This window comes from Gracilinanus agilis, chromosome 5, assembly GCF_016433145.1.
Source record: "Gracilinanus agilis isolate LMUSP501 chromosome 5, AgileGrace, whole genome shotgun sequence".
NCBI classification, from domain to species: Eukaryota; Metazoa; Chordata; class Mammalia; order Didelphimorphia; family Didelphidae; genus Gracilinanus; species Gracilinanus agilis.
The window spans coordinates 57610335-57637812 of NC_058134.1; the positions used below are offsets into that span (position 1 = coordinate 57610335).

Consider the following 27478-nt stretch of genomic DNA (forward strand, 5'->3'; position numbering starts at 1 on the left):
GCTGCAAGATTAAGCAGACAGGGAGGAAGGAAGGAGGGAAGGAAGGAAAGAAGGAAGGAAAGAAGGAAGGAAGGAGCAAAGGAAGGAAGGAAGGGAGGGAGGAAGGAAGGAAGGAAGGAAGGAAGGAAGGAAGGAAGGAAGGAAGGAAAGAAGGAAGGAAGGAAGGAAAGAAGGAAGGAAAGAGCAAAGGAAGGAAGGAGCAAAGGAAGGATGGAAGGAGCAAAGGAAGGAAGGAGCAAAGGAAGGAAGGAAGGAAGAAGAAAAGGAAGGAAGGAAGAAAGGAAGGAAGGAAGGAAGGAAAGAATGGGGACAAATGGGAATGAGATAAAAGTTTCATATCCATCTCACTTTTATCATTCCAGCTAAAATCAATAGGCAAGCAAGAAGTGTCATCATTTCGGGGTGAAGGGGAAGTGAGGGGCTATAAAAGTTCATTGCTATTGCTACAGCATCACTATGGATACCATCTGATTGGCTCATCCAGTTTTATCCACAAAATAAAAATATTGACTTGAATATGAAGAGACAACTATTTTCAGAGATTCAAGACTTCCAAACTTTAAAGGCTGATTTAATCTAAATTGGAGGGGAGATGATGATATCTACATGTCAAATATTTGTTCTGACTCTCATGAGGTCCTATTCCCCACCCCACAACAATAACTTTATAAACATTTATTAAAAACAAGGCACTGGGCTTTGTGCCTGGGATACAAACCAACCGAAAGTCTAAATTCTTCACCATTACCCTTGCCACCATTCTTGGCTTTGAGAGTAGGAAAGATTTTTGGTAGCTAGAGAGAGTCCAGAATAAAATGGCCTCTTGGTAGCTATAAAGTTGACGATAGAAGCAAGCAGTGTCTGTATTGGACCCTCTTCTTCCTTGCCATTTTTTGGGGGGGAGGAAACGAATGCTCCCCAAAGGAGGGGAAACTTAGTCAGCTATTTCATTTTTACTTTGCCAGAAGCCTTGGGTCTTTGTGTGGAATAAAGGGAATTAAGAATTGCTGCCACCTGTATTCCTGCTACACCCTTTCTGGAAACTTTTCTCTCAAAAAGAAGTTAAATGTTTTCTGATGAGTAATCTAAAAATTTCCCTTTGTAGTTTTCAACTGATCAACAACATCTGGGAATAATCCTTTTAAGCTAGCTTTTAAAAATACAGTGCTGGCCATCAAGATTTTCCTCCCTCTAAACTTAAGCACTCAATCTTCTGATGCTTTTATATTTTGTGATCATTCTACTAGGATTATGCCTAATTAAAATAACATTTTAAAAAACAAATCTGTCCAAAATATCACCACCAAACCCTAGCCATATCCAGGTTCTATACAAAAAATAGTATTGCATGAGTGATTCCACTCACCATATTGACTGTCCAGGATAGTATTTCTGGAGAGAAAATCTTTTCTAATCCAGCAGTCTGTTAGAAAGACTCTATTTATGTACAGGACACTGTACTAGGTCCTGGGAATACAAAGACAAAAGGAATCCCTTCCCTTAAGGAGCCTATATTTTACTACAGGAGCTTTATGTGAGTGTGTGTCTATGTGTGTGTGTGTGTGTACTACAACATGTAAACAGATTAAGTATAAATGTAATGCCTCCTAGAAAGACTTATAGTAGTGGTTCCCAAACTTTTTTGGCCTACTGCTCCCTTTCCAGAAAAAATATTACTTAGCCCCCTGGAAATTAAAAATTTTTTTTTAATTTTTACAGCAATTAATAGGAAAGATAAATGCACCTGTGGCCATCACCGCTCTCCTGGATTGTTGCAGCACCCACTAGGGGGCGGTGGCACCCACTTTGGGAATCACTGACTTATAGGAACTGATAGAAAGTGAAGTGGGCAGAACAAAGAAAACAATGTATATAGCAACAGAAATATATGATCAACTGTGAAGGATCGAGTCATTATCAGCCAAGCAAGGCTCCAAGATGAATGGGCTCATGAAGAAAATGCTATCCACAACCAAAGAAGGAATTGTTGGAGTCTGAGTGCAGATCAAAGCAGGTCGTCTTCCACTTTATTTCTATCATAAGTTTTTTTATTGCATAAGTGATATGAGTCTTCTTTCATGACATGAGCAATATGGAAATATGTAACACACGAAAACACTGGTATAACCTATATCAGACTATTTACCACCTCAGAGGAGTTAAGGGAAGGAAAAGTGGGAGAAAATCTGAATCCTAAAATGTCAGAAAACCATTGTCAAAATTGGCTTTCTACATGCAACTGAAAAAAATTAATTAAAAAAAAATAAATGTAATGCCTCCTTTAAGAGCTACTCCCCTACTTGGTACTCAGAACTTTGTAGGGAAACACTGAAAAGTTAAGTGACTTGCCTAGGGTCATAAAGCCAGTATATGCCAGAGTCAGGACTTGAACTCATCAGGTCTTCCTGACTCTGAGACCATGCTATACTGCTCAGTGGAACCCATTTCTGTTTCATTGTTGAGGCTCTTTAGCAGCACATTAAGCATTGAAATGGATATCAAAGAGCAGGAGGCCTCAAGGAATTCATAATGATATTAGATAAAAAATATCTCTATCTATCTATCATCTATCTGTCTATGTCTATCCTGATTCTATCTCTATCTCTGTCTATATATCCAGTCTATCTATCAGATATATCAGTACAGATCGATCTATCATGTACCTATTTTGTCTATCTATCCATCTAGCTGTCTATCCATATACACACACACACATATATATCTATATCTATATCTATATCTATACACATACATACATCCTTCTATCCATCTATCTAATCTATTTGTCTATTCTGTCTCTATCTCTACCTGTCTGTATATATATATCTTGTCTATTTCTCAATTGATCTACCATGTATCTATTTTGTCTATCTATCCTTCTATCTGTCTACCTATCTATCTACATATCCACTCATCCATCCATCCATCCATCCATCCATCCATCCATCCATCCATCTATCCAGCTAACTAGCTAGCTTGCTATTTATCTATCAAATCTGTCTATCTAATCACTTATTTGTGTAATGTGTCTATATGTGTAAATGTGTGTGTATATACATACACATGTGTATATGTGTGTACACATGAAACTATAATTCTGGCAGTATAATATGTAACAAAGAAGTTGACAGTATACTTAAGGAAAGAGCATATACACACACGTATACATAATTTGTGTGTGTGTGTGTGTGTGTGTGTGTGTGTGTGTGTGTGTAGCCAGAGCAATTCAAAGCAAACACAATCATGGCATGAGGTTAGTCAAAAAATACTTTGGGGGACAGAAGAAGATGTCACATTGATCACAGAAGAAATGAGAGGACTTGGCAGGGAAAGGCAGAGCTTGGTCGAGAACCTCAGAGACACTAGAGAAAGAACCTTGATCTGGATCACAGAGGGACTTTGTTATGAAGGAATAGAAGTTCGTAAGGTGTCATTAGCTGATGGGGATTTTGACTCCCAGGCTGAGGGATTAATTATTTCTTTAAGCGTACAGAATAGACTAATAAAACAGACTGCATCTAGGGAAATTGGGGTATAGTTATTATAATCTAAGCACCTTCCTCCTAGGGTTGTTGTGGGGACTGAAGGAGATAGCTGACTTTAAAGCATTATATAAAGGATTGCTATTATCTAAGAGTGAGGTGATAAGGACCAGGATTATGAAATGAAAAATGAATATGTTAGAGATATGGGAATACTTTCCAGGAATTTAGATAAGGAAGCTTTCATAATAATAAACAGTAAACACAAACTAGAGTTAATTTCAAATAAGCATGAAAGTCTAAATTATGCAGTTGAGTTTGAGGAAAGTGGTAGGTGAGGTCAACCTATGAGCAGGGTGAGTTGGGTAGAGGGTAGCATGGGAAAGCAAAGTTGTAAAAGTCTCCGGCCCAATGACTGATTGGGTCCAAGATGATCACAGTACTGTGAATAGGGTGCCAGACCAAGAGTCAGAAAGACTCATCTTCTTGAGTTCAAATCTGGCCTCAGATATTTACCAGCTGTGAGACCTTGGGCAGGTCACTTAGCTCTTTGCCACAGTTTCCTCATCTGAAAAATGAGTTGGAGAAAGATTTATTAATCTATGGACAGAGTGTTGGACTTGGAAGAAGCCCTCAGTTAAATCCTACCTCAGACACTAACTAGCTCTGTGACCTTGGACAAATCATCTAACATCTGTCTGCCTCAGTTTCCTCATCTGGAAAATGAGGATAATGACACCAATGTCTCAGGGTTGTTGTGAGGATAAAGGAGATTACATGTTTTGCAAAACAAAGCCCTATATGGATGCTATTATTAAATATTGTTGAGAAGGGTTAAATTCTTGTTCTGAAGAGGTGGAAGTGTGATTATACATGATAATCTCTCACAGTACATTTCAGTTATTTCATAATATAAGAACTTTATTATTTGCAGTTTTTACCAGTAAATTTTGGATACCAATCTCTTAAGTAATCCCAAAAATTTTGTCATAAGATTCAGAAATAATGGTGATATCCATTCCATGACACTTTCAGTTGTCATTTAGTTTTAAATTCTACACAGACTGCAAGAAGAAAAGGACATCATTCATTTCTGTCTGGATAATTATCCCAAAGGGTGAAAGCCCAAGACTTATTTCAAGAAAGACTAATAAAAACCAATACCAATATGTACTAAATTTGAGTCAAGGTGGCCAACTGTGGCTACTCTCCTGACCATAGGAGCTCCATAGGTAAGAACATCAGAAAAAAAAGGCAAAGATTCAATAAATCAGCACAGTGATAAATGACTCCCTTCAAGGTCCATGAGTGAGGACTTTGATCTTGTGTACCTTCCATTAAAAAGCTGCCAGGTTTAGCCTTTGCATTTTTCCAATCTGACTCTTCTGTTTCTAGTCTTAATCTGACAACATTGAAGGCAGGTAGCCATAAAATGAGCAATTATCTTGTTAACTTGGCATCCACTTTCGAAATCAGTTTCCAAATTTCAGCCTACACTTGTGATTATTTCACAAAAATTTTCATGCTCACTTGTATGTACAAAATTTTGTTGAAAGCTCTTTCTTGAATTGGATAGGGTGAGGGGGCAAATGACAATTCAAAATTATTTTGGTGTGAATGACATACTGACTATGTTAAAATCTGCTGAAGCCAATCTTCTTTTTAAAAAAAAAGTTAGCCAAATGAAGTCGTCTGATTATGAATATATAGTTCTAGATTTTAAATATCTAGTAAAAAACACGACATTTTCCCAATAAACAAATCAGGGCCTCGATAGGAAGGAAAGAGAGGGACTGGAGAAAATATTTTGATGCCATAACAAATGAAATCCAACAGAAGAAGCAATTTTGAATAGATCTGAAAAGAACAGTTTGACTATAGCCCAAAATATTTTAAAGAGATTGGTCTAAGAAAAAAAAGGATCCACTGGTTATAGGAATTCTAATATATTCCAGATTAGAAAATTCTGAAAGAAAAATCTATATTATGATGAACTAAGGAAGGTTTTATCAACTTGACTTTTACTACAAGTGCTAATATATATTTCAGGATAGGGGTCACAAATATTAAATGTTTGTTTTTGTGGGGTTTTTTAATCAAATTAAAAACATGTATTGAATGCTTTGGTGTTCAAGGCATCAGAAAAAGGTACCCTTGGCAATTCAAGATTGTGCAATGGGAGTTAGCTTTTATAGTCAGAGTGCCCAAGTTAGCAGGTAGAGAGAAAGAAAGGGAGTTCCTTTACTTCAAAGTTTCCAATTTTTTTGTCATTCATTTTACCAAAGAGGACCAATGGCTTCACTGGGTGCTGTCTTGACTTACAAGTGAATTAGATTTAAGTGAAGCAGAGCAAGCCTCAATTTTTCTTCCTCAATCATCAAAGTCTAATGGCAAGATAAAAGGGATGCTCAAGCATAAAGCATGTTTGGGTAACGTGCACCAATGTGAAGTGGGCAGTAAAGTGAGGTCAGCCTGGAATGACAAGAAGGCACTGGACCACAAAAGGCTTTGATGGACAGGCAGAAGTCCTTCAAATTTGTTTGGCCAGAAGAAACTGGCAAATATTTCTGAGCAAATAACCCGTGCATAAAGGAAGACTAGTTTGGAAGGTGAGGAGTAGAGGTCAGAAGGCCAGTTAAGTGACAATGGCAACAGCCCAGAAGAGGAAGGGAACTAGGATGGGAACATAGAGATAAGAATGGATTTAAGACAACAGAATTAGCAGGTCTTGATTAAAAAAGGAGGAAAAGAGTCAAAGATAAAAACTAAAGTTTTATAATTGGAAACTAAATGATAGTGCCACTGATAGAAATCATAAAAGAAAAATCAAGGGGCAGGTTTTGGAGGAATGATTATAACTTCAGCTTTGTATATGTTGACTTTGAGGTGCTTCTGGAATGACCAGCTAGAAATGGACTTTGGATAGCTAGAGAACTGGTGAGTAGTTTGCAGCTCAGGAGAGAGCAGAGCTAGATAGAGATCTGGGAGTCATGTGAACTATGCTGATAGCTGACACTTTGGAAACAAATAAGATTTCTAAAGAAGAGAGCTTATAGAAAAGGGGACAAGGACAGGACATTAGGGAATATCCATTCTAAGGAACAGAAGATCGAAAAAAGAGGAAGAGTAGACAATAAAGAAGAAAGAGGAGTAGCAAGGCAAAGAAGAGAACTAGAATTTTGTGGTATCTTAAAACCATGAGAAGAGAGAGTAGTTAATAGAAGGAGATGGTCAACAATGAGAAAAGCTACAAAGATATGAAGATAGGTAAAGAAATTAATGGATATATTATGACAGATCATGGGTTTTAATAGTGATAGAGGTTCTAGGAGATTATCTAGCCCAACATTTATTTAACTCCTGGGGGGATGGAAGCAAAGACACATGTACATGGGTTGGTCTTGTCAAAGAAAAGGGCTACTTTTTTGTTAGAGTCTATGGGAAAAGGAAGAAAGAATGGAAGGTGATGTCAAGAGGTTTTGTGATAAAGAGAATGGGAGAAGATAGTTTGGTATTAAGTAGCAGAAGCAGGGGTTGAACTCGAGTCTTTTGGCTCCAAATTCAGCATTTGTTCCTGGAACAATGTACAATGATGCTTCATTGGTAAATTTTGAAAGAACGATTTCAGCAGAGAGGTGGAGAGAGAAATCAGATTACAAGCAGCTGAGAAGAAACTAGGTTGTGAAGGAAACATGTGGTTTAATGTTTCCAATAAAATCAATACCTCAAGAAACAAAATAAAAATTATAACACATTAAAATCTTTATTTAGTATACAAAAATAGACAATTTATCAATTACATGGTTAAATATGCTTCAAAGAGATCTTCCCACATAAGCTGATAAAATATTCACAAAGATCAGAAGTCTTTTTATTTAGAATATATCTGTGTTCCTAAATGTGAGATCATTATATTATACCTGTAGCTTTATACATTTATTCAAAGGAAATATTTTTAGAATATATTTATCATTTGTATTTTCAAATTCATCCTATACTCTTCATATTCAGAATGAATAATGATGATCTATTTCTTGTAAAACAAAGTAGAAAGTAACAAGAAGTCTAAAGCAAAGGGAAGTTCTGTGTTTAGCTAAATATTTGTTTATAGGAAATGCTTAAATAACTTTCAAATTCTTTCTAAAAGAAATTTAACCAGTGAGCTGAATCTGTCCAAAATAATTTAAAATAAACATTTCATCATTGTCTTCTGAACACCATGGCCTTCATCCTGGACGGTTTCATAATTATCCAAGCAATATTCTGATGAGTTTGGACACTATGTGCACATTAAGACTATTCCCAAGTAAGCGGTAGCATTGTTTCACTGTTATCTTCTCAGGAAATTCTAGAGAGAGAGAGAGACAGAGACAGAGAAGGGGGGAGGGGGGGAAGGAGGGAGAGGAAAAGAGAGGGATCAGACTGAATATCTGTAACGGTGAATTCCAGACACAAAGGGTTCCGTTCTTTTAAGTAGAGGGGGTGCAATTTACCCGAATGATTTAAAGAAACTTGTAGGAGACCTCTAAATGTATAATTCTTATATGCCTACAGGAGGAAAGAGGGGAAATGGATTGGCACGGCCAGTACCTGTGGCACACCGACCCCCCAGCTGCCATTATTTCACCGTTCCTCCTTCTCCACTTCCACAGCTCCCTCGTTACACTATCCATATTTTGCAACATTATTTTTTTAACAAAATGCCCCATAAATTCTACTTGCATAGACTCAAAGCCTTTCTTTTTCACTGTAGAATATGAAAGTCAGAATTTCAATCTTAGCTGTTATCCTGTGACGTGTCCTCTTGACATATGGCCTGGAGAGAAACATTGACTCCACAGTTTAACATCCTATTGGGGTTGTAATTTTGACACACATTACTATAGCAGCCACATATATAATTAATTATTATTAAGGATGTACATATATGTATATACGTAATTATAATTACGTAGATAAATCAAGGGCCAAATGAAAGAACAAGAGAGTATTCATTTGAAGGCATCAAGAGTCAGAGCAAGGTGGCTCAGTGGTTATCAGCATTAGAGAGCCAGATCTAGAGACGGAGGTCCTGGGTTCAAATCTGGCCTCAGGCCCTTCCTAGCTGTGTACTCCGGCCAAGTCACTTGCCCCGTCCCCCCCATGGCCTAGCCCTGGCTCCCCTTCTCCCCTGGAACCAATGCACAGTGTGGATTCCAAGATGGAAGGGAAGGGTTTAAAATAAAGTCAGTGCGAGCCCCAGGACGTTGCTCTGTCGGCCATTCTATTACTGCTCATAAAACAACTTAGAGAAAGCCCAGGGAGGCCGCCAGCTACGAGGGCAGCATGATTGGTCAGCCTGAGCACGAAGCTGCTTTCCCAAAGTGGGCCTCGGGAAGACGGGCCTCGCCTCGAGCTTAGCTTAGCTCCAGGTACAGCAGCCTCGCACCCAGGGCCCTCCTCATCCCGCCATGGGCTGGCTTTGGACAGGCCCCAGAGAGGAGCTAAGCCACTGGAGCGCCTCCTGGCAGTCTTCCAGGGGCCCAAAAGGCCCAGCAGGGAAAACGAGGCTCCCTCCTGCGCTCTGACTCACTCGGTCCCAGGACGGACGTCAGGACACTCCCTGGTCAGAGGGAAGCGGCCGCCCGGCGCACGCCTGGCCCAGAACTCAGAACAACCTTCCCCTGGGGGCCGGCGGGCAGCGGCGGAAGCAGGCGGCTAAGGGGTGGCCGCTCGTCGAGGGTCTCCGGCTCCGGGCGCACACGGGCCGCAGCACGGCCGCCACTGCCCGTGCAGGACGAGGGAGGGCCGCCGGGTGTCCTCTGCCAGGACCAGGGCAGCAAACGCAGCTCCAAACCCGCCTCTGGAGCCTCCAGCCGGCTAAAGCCCAGCCCTGGGAGCACGAGGAGGCCCAAACGGGGAAACGGCAGCGCCGAGGCAGGAGCTCGCTAAGTGGGGTGTCAGGTCCCTGAGCGCAGACTTCTCCACCCTGTACCCAGCGTCCTCGGAGGCAGGCACCGCCATCTCCCCAGCTGAAACCCAGAAGCGATGCGGAGGCCACAAGCGCTCCCTACAAAGGCCGCGAGAGCGGCCCCAGCGGGGGAGGCGAGCCGAGCCCAGACGGCTAGCCTGGCGCCTTCCATCCAAGGTGACCCGCCTTTTACTTACCAAACTCCGGAGGAAATCCATGAAGATTGGCTATTTCTCGAGGGCTAAAATAGCGCAGTTTAAGCCTTGACAGCCTTGCAAGCTTCTCTTCCTCTGACAACGTGTCCAGAGCTGCATACGCATCCTCAATCTGCAGGCACACATTGGAGGGCACAGTAAAGGGGAGCTGCTTCTAAGAAGAGTTGGGGGGCCGCTGGGGCGCTCAGCAGATGGAGAGCCAGGCCCAAAGACGGGAGGTCCTGGTTTAAATCTGGCCTCAGACACTGCCTCGCTGTGTGACCCTGGGCAAGTCACTTACCCTCCACGACCCAGCCCTTACCGCTCTTCTGCCTTGGAACCAATATAGAGTATCAGTCCTAAGGCAGAAAAAGGAGGGGTTTAAAAGTAAGAGAAAGTTGCATGTGGTAGTCTAGAACACGGGCTGGTTCTCTTTCACCAATAAGGTCACTCATTGATTTATGACATCAGGAGCTAACAAAGGAATGAATCCGTGCAGAAGAAAGCAGGGCGCGTCTCTCCCGAGATCACCGGCCGTGCTCTTCCCAAACATTCCACACAGGACCGCAAACTCGTGCCAGCCACAAGAGCAAAGAGCCCTGGAAGGGGAGAGCAGATGGCGGCAAGGGAAAGCCCGGGCGGCTCCAGGACGGAGCGGGGCGGCGTGGCCTGGCGCTCGCCCCTCGCACCCACTAACGCCGGGCTCTTCAGGACCAGCCGCAGGAGATAAACTTCGCTCTTCCAATACAGAAACATAGTGGACGAGGAGGTCATTTTTAATGAGGTTAAATCGATGTTAATAGGTAATGGTGAATAGGGCCCAGAAGAAGGCACTGAAACGTGGGTATTTTACTATTTAGAGTACAATTTGGTAGGAGGCAGGTCCCATTTCAATTCTATTCATTGAAATTTAGGGCTGAAGGACCAAAGGAATCTTGTTTGAGACTGGACTGTATGAGACAACAATGCCTCTGACACAGACCTAGAGGCAAAGTCAGTAGAAGCCTGAGATATTGACAGAATATTAACTAATGGAGACTATTTGGGGAAATAAAAGAAATTACATGAAATCACAAAAATAACCGTTGGTGCATTCTTAAACCCAACAACACTAAACTAAGAAGGTTCTGTGGTATTTTTTTCCTATACAGAAAGATGCTTTTATTAGTGTAGAGAACTACCTCCCCAGACAGATGTCGGGAATTCATATGGAACCAACAGTCTTGGGAATTTGTCTGGCGTTCTAAGAAATTACTGGGGGAGGATCGCGTGGCCAGTGTGGGTCAGAGATCCTGCCCTGCTATGCTATAATGTTTCTCTGGATTATGGAGGCACATGAAAATTCATGCCAAATACTAGTCAGATAAATAATTCTAAAAGTGGAAAAGACAATTTTAAAAACTTTACGACTCAGTTATGTTTAAAGATTTTAAATAGATTTGACAATGCTTTACCTGTATATCCTCAGCAGTTTGCAGGACAGATCCAGTCCCTTCTATGTAGCTTCCATATCTAAAAAATGACATGTATTTCAGATACGTGTGAATAAAAAATTAAAATTGATGAATGCTAAACTTTTATTTATGGATACTTAAAATAATCTCAATACTTAAAAAAAAAGAAGAAAAAGAAAAGAAAACCTGGCAGTAAAAATTAAACAAGGGGAAAACACATGAAACCTTTCTATTTAAATTTTCTCAACACTATAATTCTTTCAGAGCTCTTTTATTTTAAATACTCATATTTTATTTTATTTTAAATACCCACCATCATTCTAAAACACCCACATATCCTACCATATTCTATAACATTCATTAAGAGTTGGCCAAAGGGGCAGCTGGGTGGCTCAGTGGATTGAGAGTCAGGCCCAGAGACAGGAGGTCTGACCTCAGACATTTCCTAGCTGTGTGACTCTGGGCAAGTCACTCAATTCCCATTGCCTAGCCCTTACCACTTTTTTGCCTTGAAACCAATGCACAGTACTGAGTCTAAGAGGGAAGGTAAGAGTTTAAAAAAAAAAAAAGAATTGGCCAAAAAACGACAGTCAACATAGGCTTTACTGCAACACAAAATGACTTGTTAAAATAAAATTGTTTTCACCTTCATAACATTTATTTCATGGTAAATGAATGAAAAAAAGCATTAAGTATTTATTAATGTGCAAAGCACTGGACTAAGTGCTAAAGACATAGAGGGAAAAGTAAACATTCCTGCTCTCAAGAAACTTACACTTTACTAGGGAAAAACAACATAAGGAGGAGGATTTAGCCAGGAATACTTAACAACCAGCTCTCTGAGGAAAAATGTAAACAGGAAACACCTTAAAGTTTAATCTGCATTACCAACTTTTTTTTTTATCACTTTCTTCAGTCTAGAAAATCAACAAAACTGTAAATCAAGCTTTAATTTATAGTGTTTGCAGATTTCTGAGGTGTAAATAAATGCTCATAATGAATATGTAACAATCAGCTATGCTAAGCCTATGTGAACTGGGTTGAACCCATTACAATGTATTTAGAACAGAGTAAACTACCAAGTAGCATCTTTAGCGTATAAGGAATGAAGCAGAACTTATTTTTTTAAACCTTTACATTCTCTCTTAGAATTATTGGTTCCAAGGCAGAAGAGCTGTAAGGGCTGGGCAACTGGGGGTTAAGTAACTTGCTCAGGGTCACCCAGTCCAGATTTTAACCCAGGACCTTCTATCTCCAGGCCTGGCTCTCTATTCCCCAAGCTACCTACCCTGCTTTTCTGACTGAATTTCTGACCCTGTTGGTTACATTGACTATTGCCACCATTCTCAAGATCTCCGACTCTTTCTCCTGCCCTCAGTCCCATGTACAAACATAGTAAGTCCTTTCAATCCTATCTCCACAATATAGTTATTAAAAATAATCAGATTGGGAGAATTTCATTTTAATGGTACATAGATCTAAGAGCCATAATTCCTTGTCACTTCAAAACAGAATGAAATGAAAGGATCTGAGGAATTCAGTCGTCCATCCATCTATAGAAATCACGTTTCTGCCATGAGTAATTAAGATCCTCTGAAGGTCACCAAACAAATGGCATTGTCCTTTATAAGCACTTTTGGGCTGTGCACATAATGTTCTGCCAAAAGAAATTTTTGCTCATGTTCTATTGGACCAAAAAGCAGGCAATTAGGGAAAATTAATTCTAACAGAAACATTTCCAAAATACAACACTTGTTTGAAGGTAATTAAAGAAACTATGGCAAATAAGAGCAAGATATTTTTGACTATCAAAAGGGTCTTTTGAAAGCTTACCCTTTCGTAAAGCACGTGGATCGCCTACAAGTGGGCTGAACAATGTCCAATAGAAGAGCGTAGCGGAGTAAGGCCTTTGGTGGCAGAAAATACTGACTCATATCACTGTCATCCTCAAGAAAATCTTTTAACATCTGAACAGAGAGATCACTGTCCTGCTGAAGTTTTCTCTCTAATTCTTCTGCAGTTTCCAGTTTGAAAAGGAATGTCTCTTTCCCAGAACATTGTGTGTCACTATCATGGGGAAGGTTTGGTTCTATTTTCCTCCCTTCACTATTTCTCCCCAAATCTATAGTGGCTGGCTGCTTTTGTGAATTTGCAGAATCAGCTGTGGGAATTTCAAGCAATACCTAGAACAAAGTAAAAAAGATGCAGACATTTTTTAAAACTAAAAACAAACCACAAATAATGCCCAAAGAATTTTTAGAGTAATTCCTCTGGTCACTTAAGGGTTTGCCTTTTGTAAAAATAATAAGCTGCCATGTTTTGCTACTTTTTCAATATTTTGATAGACACTTATTACATGGCTAAAGAAACAATCTATTGTCTATTTTTATATGTAGTCACATATTGTAGGCTATCCTACTCTCTCACTTAATAAACAGAAGAAGCCATCCAGCAAAGTCTAGCATTAGTTATTTGGCAGAGAAGCAATTTATTGAAAATGGATTTTGGGCCAAAGCTTTCATTAAAAAAGAACTGGATCTCTTCCCTGAACAAAAGGAAAAACAGTAATGGAAAGAAGAAAAGTTCTTTTTACATCCAGTGGATATTTATTGCATGGAGCTCCCTTAAGACTTACAACAACTTCCAAAGAGCTCAATTATTTCTACAAAATCTGCAGCATCTGATAAAGGTTCATTTGTAAAAGAATGTACAAGCACTTTTCTACTACAACTTAATACTTTCAATTGAAGAATGAAAAAATGCTTTTGCTGAGAAATTTTTTCATTTTATTCACAGAACTGATAAATTATGTACTATCATGACATTTGGGCTAAAATACTGTATTTCATATAAGAAACAAGATTATTCCACTGGACATGTGTTTTGAATCCTCCTTGGTGGCAGAGGCTTATGGTTTCACTGACCCAATTTTGCTTTCTCATCCTTTACCTAGAAACCACTGTGATCAAAGTTTGTATTAGTAAATACAGTCCATATCCCCCAGTTGGTCTTATATTTATTATCAGTAAGGCTTAATCATCATAGATAATCAGCTAAAGCATCATCAAAAATAATGGAGAATATAACAATTTTAAGATGTAATTGGTGTGAAGAAAGGGAAGAAAGTCAGAGTTGTTGATATAATTAATTTGACTAAATATGGGATGTTTTAAAAATAAACGAATAGGAAAAAAAATAAAAAAGAGCTACCTGACCCGGAACTTGAAACGGTAGTGGTTCTGACTGAAGTTTTGCAATAAGAAAATAACGTAGTCTGGAATTTGGAATGCCAAGCTACAAACAAAAAATGTCAATTATTGGCCAAAGGTGGGGGGATTGAGGGAGGTGAAGGGGAAAATAGGAGCATGAATCATGTAACCATGTTAAAAATGAATATTAATAAATGTTTAAATTAAAAAAATTTAAAAAAAAACAAAAAAATGTCAATTAGTTACATAAAATCAAATTTGAATTTCATTTAAACAGTTGCATCAGAATAACTATAATTAATTCATTTCTTAAAAACCTTCTATATTCTAAAAGCCTAGGCATAAATTTTTATTCTGAGAGTAGTAAATCTAGCTGTGGGTTTGCCAAAGAAATCTTTTGATCCTTCTAAATTCCTGTTTTTATATTCAACTGATGGGGATGAGGCTGGCTCCCAATAAACATTGTGCCAGAGAGTTATTTTCATTGTAGATTTTACAGACCATTATCAGGAAAATATATAAGTAAGGATCAGGGCAGGGACTACACCTTTGGTTTATTTTAGTACAGAGAATTCTTCAAAAAAGAAACTATTTCCTTTACTAATGCAGGTGGGCTTCTTCTCTACAACTTAGTCTTAGACCTGACACTCTCTGTAAAATCATATTAAAATACTGATATTTTTCTAGTATGAGTAAATAAAATTCCAATACATTTGGATTTAATCCTTTAGCTGTAAATTCTTTGCTCCTTAAGTCAAGTTTTGGCTTTTTATTTATTGACCAATTTTACTTAATAAAACTGTCACTATGGTAGAAATTTAAAAGTAGTCAAATATGAAGATATTTTAAAATACTTTTAGAGATGAAACATTATCTATCTCCAAAATTTATAACTAGCTTCAAGAATTAGTTATTTTTAACATATCTCTTCCTTTCACTTCCATAACAGGGAGTTGAGTAATATGAAAGCATATTTTTAGAAGAAGTAAAAAACTTTTAAAGTAAAGATAACCCCCCCCCCAAAAAAAAGAGTAAAAGAACAGACAGCAATAACTCTTAAAGGAAAAAAAAATTTGTCGCCTATCAAAAATCTCCCTTAGTCCAAAAGTAGAAAGTTTCATTTTTCATATTACAAAGTCATTGTAAAAGTGAAATTTGGGGAATGCCATTCTAAAAATATATATATTTCTATGGACAAGGGAAATGTATCAAAACTACATTTCCCGTGATCCAACATGGTCCAACTGATTTCCATTTCCGACGTCTTGACGCAGGGGAGAGCTTAAATCTCCTGGGTTAGGAGGGAGTGGTCTCTTTGGCGAGTAGGCGCTTCTGGAGGCGGCAGGTTTGAATGCTTACAAGCGCGTGGTCTAATGATTTTATCTATCAGCATGGCTTTAATTAAAATACTAATTTATATATTTATACCAGCCTTTATCATTTTTGATATTTACATCATGATCTAACACTAAATTATAAGCATTATCATTTGATATGATCAATTTTATATATTACATGTGCTTTGCACATTTTAGGGACTTAAACATTTATTTGGTTGTGGCTAAATGAATAGAATATAAACTACAAAAGCATGTAACTTTTTTCAAAAGAATGTGTGTATAGATGCAATGTATACAAATACATATATGTATCAAAATATGAACACAAAGAGGTGAGACTCTGTGTTACACTACCAAAAAAGTTTAAAAGGTAAACAGCATTATACAGAATAATAGTCTAGAAAGTAGGAATTCTATTTACTGAATCAAATTCTTAGAATAAAAGCTTTTAAACTCTAGCACACACAAGTCTTTAGAATTTGTTACTTACAGATACTGGAGATAATAAAAATTCTTGGTATTTAAAGCCACAATTTTCTAGTGTTTGCACAAAACGGTCTCTGAAAAAAAATTTAAGTTCACTTCATAATGCAATTACAAACATATTTGAAGGCATCATATTTGAAGGCACTGAACTCTAAAATAAAAATTTTATTTCTACTAAAGTTCTTTTAAAACAAGTTAAAGATTTTGGACAAAACTACACTGCCATGAAAAGTCCACTGCAAAAGTTTTCCAATACCATAATCAACTCTATAATACTTTTATAATTCAATGAACCTTGATTTCACTAGTGTGGGTAGTACAACCTTCACCAACACAGATCTGAACTTTTTTAGACTCAAGAAATGATCTCTAGGAGCTCACCACTCTGTGGCCAACTTGACAGCAGGCCTCTCTGGACTTATCTTGGCTGGTTTCTCAGATGACAGACACAGAGTCTATAACTAAGCTCAAAATGAAAGTATTTCTAGACTAGTTGGACTTGTTGATGCTAACCCTTCACTGGGAGAGCCATCAAGAATCTCAGATCACCTCTGGGTTACCAGAAGGCATCAACTAAAGGCGCTCTGAGCATAATATGCCATAATAAAATTATAGCAATATAAGCATGTGAATTCTTTAAGAATATGAATAATTAAGGTAAGTAATCAGAATTTCTCATACCATGTGCCATTGGAAGCTGTGATGCTTTTAACAAAAGAGAATGTTGTAATAAGTCTCTGTGCTGGCTATGCACAAGGGGCTCAGATGGTCTAGATAACCACTGAATATTGGTTATAATCAATTACATTATGAAAAAAATTACATTTTATTAGTTTATATGAAATCAATAATTAATTCAATAACATAGAATGCACAGGTCTTCTTCTACACAATGTGCACAAAATGACATTCTTTTATGTTTTGAGGTTTTTATATGGAATTTTTTAAACCAGTCTCCATCAAGTATAATAAGGCAAAACTGAGAAATCTGTGAAACAAAATGAGTCAAGGCTGATGATGAAACAATGCTCGATCACCCCAGAACCCTTGATAGAGTCCAATACTTTTAATGCATATATGAGGAAATGAGGGATTCTCTAAAGCTTAGTTACCATTTAATAAAATCAATAAACATTTTCTAAGGGTCTACTTCATTTATTATGATGTTTTAAAGACGATAGGAATGTGAAAGTCAAATAATTTGTTTTTTATAGGAAAATGGCTTTTAACTGAATGGACCTTTCCACAATGGCAGGTAGTCATTGCTTTATTCTTTATATTTATTATGACATGAGTACCTAATTATTTTCATTTGTCTGGGTTAATTATGTACTTAAAGAGAATTTCTGGTCCTATCACGTAGTCTGATTTTTTTCTGGTCTAGGTCAATGATTTTCTTGGTGTTGGGGAGCTCCCTAATATGGAAGCTTTCTTCAGTGGGGCATACTGACAATTTTAGAGAGACGTCTGGGACACCAAGGTGCTAAGTGATTTATTTGTCCACACAACTAATATGTGTCAGAGGTGGGAAATGAATCTCAATTATTCCCCACTGCAAGGCTGGTCCTCTAGCAACTCTTTCTATATTGCATGAATAGTAAGTATTATGGTTTTAATTTCAAGTTTGAAACACAACCAAGGAAAACATATGCTTTACCTGGTAGAAGATACTTCAAACCCTTTAACATTTTCTAAAAGGATATAGGCTGGTAATTTTTGTAGCCTGCAAGAAAAAATTTATTTGTCAAGACCTATATTATTATTTAGGAAAAACATTTTTCAAATGATTTGCAAAGAGAAAGAATTTATTGCCGAAGCTTTGAAAAGTTAGAAAAGTCATTATTCATATACCTTGTGGGAAATGAATAGGCTCAGTCAACTTATCATTTCAAAAGTAAATTGAAACAGAGTCCACTTTAAAAACTATAGTATGAAGTGCAACAGCCTGAAAGACAGAGATCTGGGTTGTAGGCTTGGTTCTACCACTAACTTACTCTGTGACAAAGGGCTTTAATACTTAATCCCTCTAGTCCTCATAAATCTACAAAATGAGAGAGTTGAACAAGGTGAGCTTTAAGATACCCTCTGGCTCTCAAGTGAAATCTGTATCAAGTCTAGTATAAAATATCTAAATAAAGTGAAAGTCAAAGCCACATTCACTAAAATTATAAATTTTCCCATTTCATGTAAGACTGGAGAAATTTAAGGATATACTTTGGAAGAACATGAAGAATATGTAGGAAACTTTTGGTCCTTGGATCCATCACATCTCCCTGTAGGCCAATTCTAGAGGGATAAAGAACACATGTACAGAGAAAATTAACATTGTAAATTATTCTGAAAATCATGATTAACTCTGTGAACTTTTATTTCAAAAACAAAAAGAAAATAGCACACCTCCCTGTTTCAAATCTTTAATATTCAAAAGGACTGAAGTATGAGTCAAGCAGGAATTTGTTGTATGTACTTGTATTCAACCATGTGTCACAACAATGTGTCTGTGGGAAAATATATTCTGAATTCTAAACAAATAACTTAGAAATAAGTTTTGGAATGGAATTTTCACTATATCCAGGCTCTTTATTATGCACATATCCCACAATAATTCATATCACATATTAAGGTGGTATTAGTGGGCCAGATTTTCATTCAACATCTAATTTACTTGATTACATAACAGAATAAAGGCTTGTGAATATAATGAATGGTATCTACATAAAGTGAAATGTCTTATCCTTCATAAATCCTTCACAAGTATCTTCCTCAGTAGAAAATAATTTATTATACCTACCTTGTGAATGGCTGACATGGAGGACTCATTAAAATCATGTTGAAGGACAGCTGATTAAATTCCTTTAGAGTAATTCCCTAGAGGAGTTAGAAGAACAGCCATGATTTAAACAGAGATGGAAAAGAGTTAGAAGAAGGAGTAAATAATATGCTACTTTACTTAGTCTCTATATTTTTTGAGGTACTTTCCTATGCCCTTGATCATCCCAAGAATTCCATGAGGCAAACAGTACAGGTAACATTATCTGGATTTGACAGAGAGGGTGCCTAAGTTAAATAACTTGCCCAAAGTCACAAAAGAAGTCAAATGAAGAACCTGAACTAGAATGATGGCCTCCTGACTCCCACCCCATCATTCTCTCCACTAATCCCTTTTTTGCTCTGGCCCTTATACTCTGTGGGGTCAGAACTGGAGAATTTATTTCATAACTATTTAAATTTAATGTTTAAAATTGAAAAGAACTTTAGATTTCAAAGTACATTATGAAACATGGAAAGACAGCATGTGCCCAGAGTCCTGAGCTCAGATCTGGGTCCTGGCTCTGCCAGCTCTTAAACTACTTCAGGTCAGCAGTCTTGTGGCCCGCAGGAGGCCTGCCCTCCTTCCCCTGAGGCTTTTCTTCTTCAGATTAAACAATGCCAACTCTTTCCACTGATCCATAAGTGAAGCTTTTCACTTCCCTTCTAGTCACCCTTAAACACATCTTAAAGATGAGAAAGGAACCAGATTATGGGGAGAATGTAGAAAAAGAAAGCAGGCTGCTCGCTCTCTGGAAAATCACCAGCACCCGCACTGACGGGCTAGGAGGCACTTGCAGCGACATTCTCTGCTTCAGGTGCCTTGGCTGGGTCCATGGGAGTGAGGCCACTTTTCTATTCTGCTCCATTCTTGGCCATGTTTTCCTGTTTAGACCATGCATAGAAAATATGCCCAATTCCCTAAGAGCAGTCTTTTGTCTCTTTTAATGTCCTGGGATGATCGATACGCCGTCTCTCGTCTCATTCTTGATTCACGATCCATTTTCTTTTCTGCCATGCATTTCCCTTCATGATGCTTCTTACACAACTTCTCACAATCTAAACCACTGGCAGCACGCTGTACCCACACAGCCTTCACACTCACGCCATTCCACTGTTCTTTACGCCATACTGTTCCGCATGTCCCGTGCAGGCAGTTACACCAAAGACTGCCTGTGTCAAAAGGAGGGTTTTCAGGGCAGGGAGCAGCCTGGCTCGGTGGCCCTCGGCCATCTGACGGGCGTGTCAGTCCGCTCTTCTCCTCCCTCCATCCTGGGCCAGGCCCGCCATCCCTCAGCAGGTCCTGCTTTTGCACATGTGGGCAGACACGCGTAGCTGGCTGAGCGGCGTCTATTTTCGGGGTTTGTCTCTCCACGGTGGGTGACGTGTTGGTGCCTGCCAGGGTTCCAAGTGCAGAGCGCGTGAATGACAGCCGGGCCCAAGGAGAGCGGCGTGGAGAGTGGGAAAGGGCTGGAAGATCGCATCATTGCGCCTCTCCCGAGGCGTCGGAATCGCAGGCCTCTGCAGCCCTTCTGGCACTGTTACTTTGCTGGGTTCACCAGATTCCCGAGAGCCCAGGAAGCCCCCTCAGAGGCTCATTTCCTCTTCCCCATTTTCGCAGGGGAGTCTCCTCGGGAGCCCCCCTAGTCCTCCGTCAGGAAGATCCTACTCTGGATTCTGGTTGCTCCGGGGAGCCGCATCATTCGGGTCAAAGAGAACAGCCAATCGCCAAATGAGGCGATGTCTGGGGTTCGTCCGCTGCCCTCCACGGTGCTTGCCATGTATCTGTAAAAACTCTCCAGGAAGTGGAAGCAGAGACGAGGGGCGCCGGGGTCCCTCCACCTCACCGAGGCGGGCTCTGCCCAGCCCGTGGCTGCCTGGCATCGTCCTCTCTTCTTATCCCTTCTTCTAACGTGACAGCCCTCCCTTTTGCTCGAACAGAACATTGACTCACGCTCAGAAATTTTATCTGAAGAGACTAGAAACGAGTCACTCCTTGCCCAGCGAGATGCCCCACTTCGCTGTCACGGGCCCGATGGCCCCGGCCCTCGCTGCTCTGCGCACTCCTTATCTTAAGCCTCTCGGGTGACTTACTCGTGGCCCCTTTCCAATACATCCTCTGCAGCTCGGATGTCTGCGGCCAGCACGCGTTCTAGACAAAGTTTCGCCTGACAGCTTTCATCATGATTCGCCACATCCTGGTGGAGACGATCTGTGTGTGCCGCTGGGCAGGGAGAGTGCCTGGGGGTGACCAGTACCCAGACCCTAAGGCCTGCCTGTGCCCATCCCCGAGAAGAGCCAAGGCCCACCCAGGGGAAAGAGGCCCACCTGTACTCCATGGGCTCCTTGCCAAATCTCCAGATCTCACTCCGAGCTCGCTGCCCGGTGACTTCTCACACTGGACACGTGTGCGCCGCCATCACCCTCTCGGTCAGCCCTCACCCCAGGGCAGCCTCTCCCCAGCTCCAAGGCCCAGACATCCCTCTGCACATGGCTTCTTGCTCCCTCTCAAAGCGTGCGATCACTCAAGCTCTTTTTCAGCTTGGCCCAATAAGAAGGAGAGAGGAGGAAGCCTGACAATGAGAAGTCCCAGAGCCCTCACTTGCTCCTCTCCTAAGCCAGCAATGTTCTGGGTTCCTATCAGAAAGCCCTCATTTCCCCCCAACCTGTGCCTCCCATTTTTCCCTGGAGAGAGAAGAGGCCTCTCCCCCGCAGGCCTCAGAAAAGAAAACATTTGATCTGCAGAAGCATCCCTACTTCTGGAAGAAGTATTAGACAACTTTCTGTGGGGTCCCCAGAGGAAAGGCCTGTGACGGACATTGTCCTGGCCCCTCGGGACCACTGCTCTTGGCCCTCTGCTCAGCTCCCCAGCACCCCATCTGCCCTACTCTGCCAAAAACTCTTCACCTCAGGGGAAGACCTGAATCTAAAGCTCAGGACGTCCACAACTGGTTCTTTCCAATCTATAGTCAAAAGTATTAGGAAACACAACATGGAACCACGTGTGCAAGCAGTTAAAATACAGTACTGTGAAGCAACATCCCTCTCCCACAAACAAAAGATGTTTGGCTTTAGTCCTCTTTTCTATAAAAGGGATAGATGTCCTGGACTTAAAATAGTATTGGTCACAGTCTCTGTGGCCCTCATTTTGTAAAGTGTCAAACACACTTTCTATGCAACGTGTTTATTAAAACAATAAGAATCATTACTCACCTCTATTGTTTTGGCCCATAACTGCGTATGAGGAAAGTTATGCTTGTATACTTCATTCGCAATAGTGTTTACATCCACAGCAGCCACCACTTCTGCAGACACGCAGCTCTCTGCAACAATAAATTAAACACTGAGAAGATGCTCTACTAGTTAAAAAGAGGAATTGGAAGGGAATGGCACTTTGCCCAATATGAAACCAAAGTAAATTAAGTAGAACTTTAAGTACAATCAGATGGCACATGGATGACGTGTCAATCCTCCACATTTATGCCTCTTTGTGGCAAGGAGAGTCTCAGAGGCCCTGGCAGTGGGGCATGAGCTCTGGAAAGTTCTCTCTACCATGCTGGAAGGACGTCAAGGGTGCCCTCAGCAAAAGACTGTGCCTGCTTTCCAAAGGCCATCCCAGCAAGTTCATCAGGAGACTGGCCAGCTGATAACTAACTTTTGAGCAATGGCAGCTCATCAAACAAAACTTATCTATTGGTATGCTAAATGGGAAAGCTGGGTCCAATAATCATCAAGGGGATGTTCTAATGAAGAAACTGAATCACAGTATTCCTGACATTCCCACCATAAAGGTGGGGAGACAGAAGGAAATTGAAGCTAAATGGAAGGAAGGTTCACTGGCTTTTCTCTGACAAGTCAAATATAGGAGTTAATGGGTATGATTTCACAGCAAAGAGCAAGCAGGCCTAAAAGGATCCACGTTCAGAATACAACCATGCTAGTGATTTGTAGGACAATGGTAAATAACTAGAGAGAAGAAAGGGGAACCAATGGTCTAAGTTAGTACCTGGGTTCCCCGTTTAGAAATTGAGGTTTTTTAGCTTCCTATGTCTCTTATCAGAAAGCATTACGTTACTATTTATATATCTTAGGTAGCTGCTTCTCATTTTAATTTAAAGCTGGTTATAAGAGTACCTGTTACTTTCCTTAAATTAAAAGCTCATTTTGAGGTTATCAATCTTGTCTCAGTTAAAAAGGCACTCAGGAGAGAAACTTGCAATAATAATCAAAAAAGCTAACCATAGCACCAGGAAAGAGAAAATTGGTACTCAAAGATCAGTTTGTATAATTGTAAATTTCTCTTTACTCAGCCTGAAACTCACTTCAAGAATTACCCTCAGTTCAAGATTATCACTAGAGACTTAATTGTACCTTTTATTGAATAAACTTTTTATGTAATAAATTTAAAAACATTTTCAAAGAAAATATTCACAGCTTTCAACATCACAAGATGCTTCATTTTTCCTTAGGTATTCACCAAAATTGAGTTTTTCTGATGCCAGATGAGATGTGATCCTTGTCTCTTTAGGTAGGACTGAAAAATCCATTCCATTGCCCTTATTCTATTCAATAATCAATAATTAACTCTATGTCTTCCCTTTGTGCATGTGGCTCCAAGACCAGCTAATAACAAAAAGTAATATACAAAAGAATATTTTATGTTTTTAAAAAAGTCAAAGAATATTATATTGAAAACACTTTCCAGCTGTATAATTAGGATTTGCTCCCCAAAACTCTCTCTCCCAGCATTCCATGTTCCTTCTCACACTACAGGCTAATGTACAGAGGATATAAGTTTTGTTTAGCCCCGCCTCTCTCTCTCTTTTTTCGCACAAACATGGCTGGTAAAACTTTTCTTTATTCAACTTTTTACTTTTGTTCTTTTTATTTCTTTTACTTCAAGTGATTTAATAAATACTATAAAATATAATACTTTGTTATTGGATATTAATTTTAATCTTACATTTTTAGCGAACTAGGTAGGAGACTCATTTAAAATGGTCTGAAATTCTCCTTCTGGCCCTCTTTTATCTTCATAGCAGGCCCAGGGGAAATCTACACATCTCACCATTTGAGATGCTTTTTGGACATCCCCTTATGTAGGCTAAGACTTTTCCTCCTGCATACACATGATTACTAGGGGGAGATACTTCTATTGCCTCATATACACAGGATTTCCAACTCAAATTGAGAGAACTCCATGAATCTGGAGCTGCTATACAAGCAGGATTTATAGACTTCTTACTCCATGACTTGCACTCAGGTGACAAGACATAAAGAACTTTCAGTCACTGGATCAACTCAGCCTGCCTGGGAAGGTCCATTCCAAGTCCTCTTAACCACTCCAACAGGTTTCAAAATTGGAGAAAAGCACTCTTGGATCCATTGCTCACATGTAAAGAGAATATCTTCTATAGATAATGAGTGATTGTATCCTCTCATGCTTATTATATTTGCTGATTGTTTTAAGATTTAATTTTGTTTTTAAGTTTATATATTAATTTAATCTATAATTTTCTGTTACATTATGTCACTTTCTGTTTCTGTGTTTTGGCTATTAGCTATATATATTCTGTTGCACTGTCTTTATTTGTATCATCTTATACTTGGGCTGAAGAAAATACCATTATAAAAGTCCATAAACTAGTTGGACAAAACCTGTATTAGTAACCTTTGGAGAAATTGAGGTGCTTTTTGTGATTTTGGGAATTTTGGTACTTCTTTGAATGTGCATAGTTGCTGTACTACTGTTTTTAAAAAGCTGTTAGTTGGAGAAAATTATGTATACTCACACTGTGGATCATGGCCAAGTTAAAAAGGAAATGGATCTCATTTTGGATTAAGAAACCTTTGTATTGTGCCTTTCCTTGGGTAATACACTTCTTCACTGATTGTGAATTATATGTTTTTTATTTTTAAAAAATTTTATTATTGTATTTCCTTGTATGTGCAATAGAGTATTTGAGTTTTCTTTTTTCTCTCATTTTTTGTATTTGAAGCACGTTACCAGTATTAATGTTTTTTTGATTTTACACTATAGTAAGTAAAAAAATGTCCATTAGCCCTAATGTCAATGCATGCCCAAAAAGCTTTAGACTATGGAAACCTGCCATTGATTGTTAAATATTATGGGACTTTGATTAATGATTGTGTCTGATTCTAGGAGAAGGGATCACAAAAGAGCCACTGCGCAGTGCCAAGGAGTACAAAGTTAACCTGCACAGTGCCAAGGAACACAAGGTCAAGGAGGCCAACCAATCCTGGTGGGATTGATGAGATTCTGCACCAAGACAGAGGACTTGAACTTATTTGGGGGTTCAAGGAAGCAGCTGTTTGCAAAGTCAAACACAGGATTCCCTCCTGCCAGATCCAGACTTCTACCAAGTACCTCAGTTTGACTGTCATTTTGGCTCCCCTATCCCTTAGAGCAAAGGTAAAATCAGACCAGGGAATGCTATTTCCTATCTGCTTCAAAATTATTTTCTGTCTTCTATAGCATGCCAATTTTCTGTAGTCTTGGCTGTTGATTGGATATGTGCATAATTGCTACTACAGGCTTGTGGGACATAAATCACTTTAATAGAGCCCTGATTCAAGGACCAGTTATAGACTTATTTTTTCCTTACTTAGAAATTTTACATATGAGACTTTGATATTTTATATTTCATCCAGAAGTTACTTTTCCTTTTTTATTTGGTTCTTTATGTTTCTGATTTTTCTTTTGACAATTAATTCATATACCTCATAGCTCAGCCGTGTATCCCAGAGTGATCTGTGTGTTGGTCAACATCCTCCTTGGGGGAGGATTGTATATTATTATCATAGGATTTTAGATTTATAAGTATTTTTCTTATTTGAGAGTAATTTTAGGGTAAGAAACTTGCTATGTCCCCAATCAAGAAAGTGAACTCTTTGGATGCCTGTAGAAACCACACATTGCGAAAGATCCAGAGTGAACTTTGGGATTTAGTGAAATTGAACAGGGCGGGGGAGGGAGGTGTTAATGCATTTATTTTGAATAAACACTCTTATGCCAAAGGGGACTGCCCCCAATTAGCCTTTTGTCAAGGTACTTAACATTGGTTTTGTTTTTGTTTTCTTTTATTTCCCTCTTATCCCCAATTTATTGTAATTTCCCCTTAGAAACTGCAATATTATATGTACCTCTAGTTAAAGATATTTAGAGATATAAGTTGGTTATGTGTACTGATTCCATGGGGAAACTAGGCATGTAAATCTGGGAGATTTCTACATGCTCATTTTCCATTGGAATCACAGTGGGGATTGTATAATTGGGATTTGCTCCCCAGAACTCTCTCTCCCAGTATTCCATTTTTCTTCTCACATTACGTGCTAACATAGGGAGATTATAAATTTTGTGTAGCCCTGCCTCTCTCTCTTTTTTCACGTAAACACAGCTGGGAGAACTTTTCTTTACTCAGGTTTTTACTTTGTTCTTTTTATTTCTTTTACTTCAAGTGATTATTAATAAATCTTACAAAATATAGTGCTTGGAGTTATTGGATATTAATTTTAATCTTACACAGTAATAGAAATGGATTTTTGTAGCAGTAACCAGATTAGTAATAGCACTTGATAAGTGGAATATTAAAAATGTTGGCAAATGAAAATCTAATACATAACTTTTTTTAAATCATTTTTGTGATAAGGAATAGATATGAGACATAAGTGATGCTGATTCAGTCTCTCTTTTTATCAAAGAGAATATTGATGAACTTGAATAGGAAATCAAAGATCTCTTTAAAAAGTTAAAGAACTCTTGGTACCAGCTGGGTAGCTCAGTGGATTGAGAGTCAGGCCCAGACATGGGAGGTCTTGGGTTCAAATCTGGCCTCAGACACTTCCTAGCTGTGTGACCCTGGGCAAGTCATTTAACCCCCATTGCTTAGCCCCTACCACTCTTCTGCCTTGGAACCAATGATTCTAAGACAGAAGGTCGGCGTTTAAAAAAAAAGAAAGCTACAGAACTCTTGAATAGCAATCTGGAATGAGGCCCAGAGAGTTACAAAAACCATGTATAGGGGGAAGCTGGGTAGCTCAGTGGATGAGAGCCAGGCCTAGAGATGGGAGGTCCTAGGTTCAAATCTGATCTCAGACACTTCCCAGCTGTGTGACCCTGGGCAAGTCACTTGACCCCCATTGCCTACCCTTACCACTCTTCTTCCTTGGAGCCAATACACGGTATTGACTCCAAGACGAAAGGTAAGGGTTTAAAAAAAAAAAAAAAAACATGTATAACCTTAGACCCAGCAATATCACTATTAGGTCTTTTTCTTAAGGTGATCAGGGAAAAATGAAAAGAATCTATATGCTCTAAAATATTTATAGCAAAAAATGCCATCTACTTCCAGAGAAAAAGAACTGAGTCTGAATCCAGACCAGACCAAAGCAAACTTTTTTCACTTTCTTAATTTTTTTCTATTTGAGTTTCCTTCCACAACAGGATTAACATGGGGAAATGTTTTAAATGATTGCACATGCAAAATCTATATGAGATTGTTTACCATCTCAAGTGGAGTAGTGAATTGGTGGGA

General features: G+C 39.2%; 1 protein-coding gene across 3 annotated transcripts in view; it reads right to left on the reverse strand.

The window, feature by feature from the left end:
- Positions 1-7222: 7222 nt before the first annotated feature.
- Positions 7223-27478, reverse strand: part of TRDMT1 (tRNA aspartic acid methyltransferase 1) — a 55058-nt gene continuing 34802 nt past the window's right edge. The window contains exons 2-11 of one of the 3 annotated variants that reach the window (XM_044677758.1): positions 22137-22246; positions 18907-18983; positions 18330-18401; positions 17773-17838; positions 16120-16189; positions 14291-14374; positions 12929-13263; positions 11081-11138; positions 9630-9759; positions 7223-7830 (exon numbers count right to left, since the gene is read on the reverse strand). In XM_044677758.1, coding sequence (XP_044533693.1) covers positions 7730-7830; positions 9630-9759; positions 11081-11138; positions 12929-13263; positions 14291-14374; positions 16120-16189; positions 17773-17838; positions 18330-18401; positions 18907-18983; positions 22137-22246 — 1103 coding nt within the window. In that variant the 3' untranslated portion in view covers positions 7223-7729. Of the gene's footprint in view, positions 7831-9629; positions 9760-11080; positions 11139-12913; positions 13264-14290; positions 14375-16119; positions 16190-17772; positions 17839-18329; positions 18402-18906; positions 18984-22136; positions 22247-27478 lie in introns of all 3 variants that reach the window. The other 2 variants (XM_044677756.1, XM_044677759.1) reach the window with 2 other exon arrangements.